We start from the raw sequence: 3,630 nt of genomic DNA on the forward strand, positions 1-3,630 counted from the left end.
TAATGAACATGTGATTTAATTAAATTCGATCTTTCTAATGGTTACTTTGAATCATCGAAGCAGAAAGGAACAACCAAACACTTCAAAAGTCTATATAAACCCGACAAATTCTATAAACATTTCATTTATAACTTGACAGGATAAGATGAGGTAAGTGTTGAATGAACATACGAACTCAAATTGAACTTCGACTCCATGAGATACCGTTGATCTGTTCATCCTGATCATTTTAGATATAACGTTTCGCCTAGTCTATGGATACTAATTTATCTTTTCTTCGTTTGGCCCTACAAACGTTTCAACTGCAACGAAATCTGCAACAACCCCGGTGTGAGCAACTATGAGAACGTCATTATTGAAAACGATACTTATCGATATGTAAGTAATCAAATACATTCTAATACACATATTCCAGTCTCATCATTATGAATATTCAATGAGGATTCAACTTCATCAATCTAAACCAGTTCCGAGTGACCGTTTTAATATTAAGATAAATGGCATACACGTTAGTTGAATACACTTTATAATAAAGATATTTTTCCATATGTTTGCAACATTTTAGACTGTTTATCCCCAATTCACGTGTAATTATCACAGTAAATACATACGAAAAATTATGTTTTACGCAGATGGTAAGTCATAAATTTTCTTGGAAGTCAAATTATTAATGAGTTTTCTTGATGAAATTTCTGTTCATTAATCAAAGTTGATTCAATTTTCTTCAGTGAATCAGTTTAGTGCTCCTTGTAACATGCAAAACTTCTTTCAATATTTTTTTTCATTGTTCAACATGGTTTGACTCTTTATAGCAAACCAAATACAGTTTAGTTTTATTATTTAAAATTATTTATTCATTCATTACAAATTTATCAATGGTGTGGCATGTTTTCATCCAATAGATGCAGATGATGTTTATGATTTTCGAGGGTATTACATTGGAACTATGATTAATTACATAGTTAACTATATGGATTTTGATACTGCAGTTTTGGATGAGAGTGAGTTCTTATATTATTCAGTTATTCTTTGTTTTGATCACTTTTCTCACACTTATTTTGTATAAAAGCTTCAGTATTTATCTTGATGATTACAGGAGTGGTAACCAATACAAAGTGATTGTTGTGTTTATGCTGTTTTTGCAACGGAACGTGTGTGTATCGCAGCAGGTGTTGAATGCTGTAAAGTGAAACCGTTAAATTAAACAGAGATCTACCTGAAAATATACACTTTCATTGAATAGAAATGATAAACCATGTGATATAATTGCGAAAGTGTAAATTACCAACTTTCCAGTCCATGAAAACTACAAATCAGAAGATATCTCATCTACACGATACTTCATGGTAAACTGAGTGAATAAAGGTGATCACTTGTGCAATGGTAAGCCATGTTGTGAGGAAGGCGGTTTGGATTATGGAAGCCTATGAATTATCAAGTTATATTTGAAGTCCTATAGACGTTTTATAGCACTTACATGATTCTTGAATGTTTAATGTCTCGGAGTTGCTGTGTGTTATTATTCGATTATTCAAGACTATTTTTGTGATCGTATTTGTATGATTATGCATTTCGAATCCATGCATTTCGTGAAACAGCTGACCAATGAACGTGCTTGAAGAGTATGATAGTACAAGATGATTTACTCATACCAGAACACTTAAAACATCAATGTGATATTCATTTATTTCGGTCAAACGTAAGAATTGATGAATAACGGGATCCAAAACACTTTGTTATTGTAGTGTCGAATGCCTATTAAACGTCTATTATTCAGCCAGAAGGTTCTTGAAGAAATTTTAAATAAGTGAAATATTCTTCTCAGTTGATTGTAATGAAACGTTCATCATATTATTGAATTGATAATATTCCTTGGACCTTTCTCATGAGAGATGATTTAGCATTTAACTACTCTGGTTCATTTAAACCTGGAAATGGAGACGACAACTTGTATAAGTCGTCAGTTCGTGTTAAAAAGTATATTTATTGAAAGAGATAGATAATCATTGTGCAGATATTTAAACATCCCTTTTGATTTTCATTATTTTAGAGAAATTATTAGGAGTCAAAAGGACTTTTCGGATTAACGTTGATGGTTCAGGTGAGTAAACATTAATAGGTCGTTCGATCACACTCGTGAAACGTTTGCACTTACATCTTCACTACCTGTGATTAATCATACATTTCCTGTTCATTTAAAACAAATACGACCTTCCAAAATACTAACAAAAGAATGAAGATGTTTCTATTCTGACAAACGATGGTAGAATTGATTGTGAAATTCACTCACTAATTGAGTACATCCATTGAAACATTGGAAACAGTTGAAATGAACCGTGAATGACTGGATTTGACAGGCAATAAATAAGTCATCATGGATAATTGAAGTCACAATCTCATTCTGCTTGTTGGAAAATGAATGCAGAGATTTATCATCATTTCAGGGTAAAGTGGAACTTGACAAACAGTCTGTGTTCCAAAATAAATGAATTGTGTTCTACATTGGTGACAAATCCATTGCTGTACACAGAATATGTCATGCGTACTGAGTGTCCATTGTTTCAAATTGAGTTATTTAGGATATTGCGCGAATGTTATTACATCCCTGACTATCAGATCCATGATGGTAAAGTAGACGATTTATTGTTTCGATAATAGTTATTCAACTTCAGAATCTAGGCATTTTACATTTGTTAGAAATGATTCATGTCCTTCTCATTCCAATGACGTTCACTTCAATGTATTTATTACCAATCCATCTGAAGAAAGCATTTCAGATAACATAGTTAATATCCACTGAAATCTGTCCACAGTGTTACAGCAGACAATAACTTGCTCATCTTTTAAATACTGAATCCTGAGTATCAATATTCTTATTATTGTAGAGGTTGAAGCCACAATGACGAGTTTAATACACCCAAATGGGAAAGTATCGTTCTATTATGATAACGTGAGTTGCATAATTTAGTGAAAATGTGATATTGTTTCAAGTAATTCACATAATTCTACTATTTCATGTTGATCAATATTGTCAAATTAATCTAGTTACACTGAACACGATAGAAGGAGATCAACATTGTGTAAAGGGCAAACGGACTACTTGACTCTATTATCAATCCTCTAATGACACTATTCAAGCAATTGGAGAAACAGTGAATAATCGGAAGTAAAGTTCTTTCAGAAGAAACAATAACCTGTTCGTGCCAAATAGTAACGGACTATAAACATTTGAGTATTATGTTGAGCTTTATTTCATGTAGTGAAGATCGGCTGTTCAGAATGTTCACTGTGGAACATCTTGATTGCATATCATGATGGAGTGATAGTTCATAACACTTGACTGAAGTTGACAAGAATATCTATACAGATTGGATGGAACATTCATGGAAAGTAAACTGAGAATATCAGTATGCCTAGTGTAAGTGCGATTAGTTGGCTTTCAATGAGATGATCTAAATGATGATACAGTTCCTCAGTAATTATTCGATTTCATATAAATGATTGTGTGGTAGCAGATCTTGTCTCAGACATTCAACAATCCTTTTTCAGATTCCTAAGGAAATTGAGGAAAGTAAGTTCCAATCGAAAATCGTTGGATCAATACGTTGTGAAGGAGGTAAGAAATATTTC

General features: G+C 32.5%; 1 protein-coding gene across 1 annotated transcript; it reads left to right on the forward strand.

The window, feature by feature from the left end:
• Positions 1-454: 454 nt before the first annotated feature.
• Positions 455-3,414, forward strand: Smp_086630 (hypothetical protein). The gene is made up of 4 exons (XM_018791686.1): positions 455-635; positions 903-1,001; positions 2,051-2,101; positions 2,886-3,414. Exons 2-4 carry the CDS (start codon positions 947-949, stop codon positions 2,966-2,968), a joined length of 189 nt encoding a protein of 62 aa, XP_018645160.1. The 5' UTR covers positions 455-635; positions 903-946; the 3' UTR covers positions 2,969-3,414.
• Positions 3,415-3,630: the final 216 nt, after the last annotated feature.

This window comes from Schistosoma mansoni, assembly GCF_000237925.1.
Source record: "Schistosoma mansoni, WGS project CABG00000000 data, chromosome 1 unplaced supercontig 0122, strain Puerto Rico, whole genome shotgun sequence".
In the NCBI taxonomy this organism is placed as follows: Eukaryota; Metazoa; Platyhelminthes; class Trematoda; order Strigeidida; family Schistosomatidae; genus Schistosoma; species Schistosoma mansoni.

Excerpts from the sequence above, each read along its gene's own strand:
- Smp_086630 (XM_018791686.1), top strand. The coding sequence starts at position 947 with ATGATTAATTACATAGTTAACTATATGGATTTTGATACTGCAGTTTTG. Across the intron at positions 1,002-2,050 it reads TACTGCAGTTTTGGATGAGA|AGAAATTATTAGGAGTCAAA; the intron begins GTGAGTTCTTAT and ends TCATTATTTTAG. Across the intron at positions 2,102-2,885 it reads GATTAACGTTGATGGTTCAG|AGGTTGAAGCCACAATGACG; the intron begins GTGAGTAAACAT and ends TTATTATTGTAG.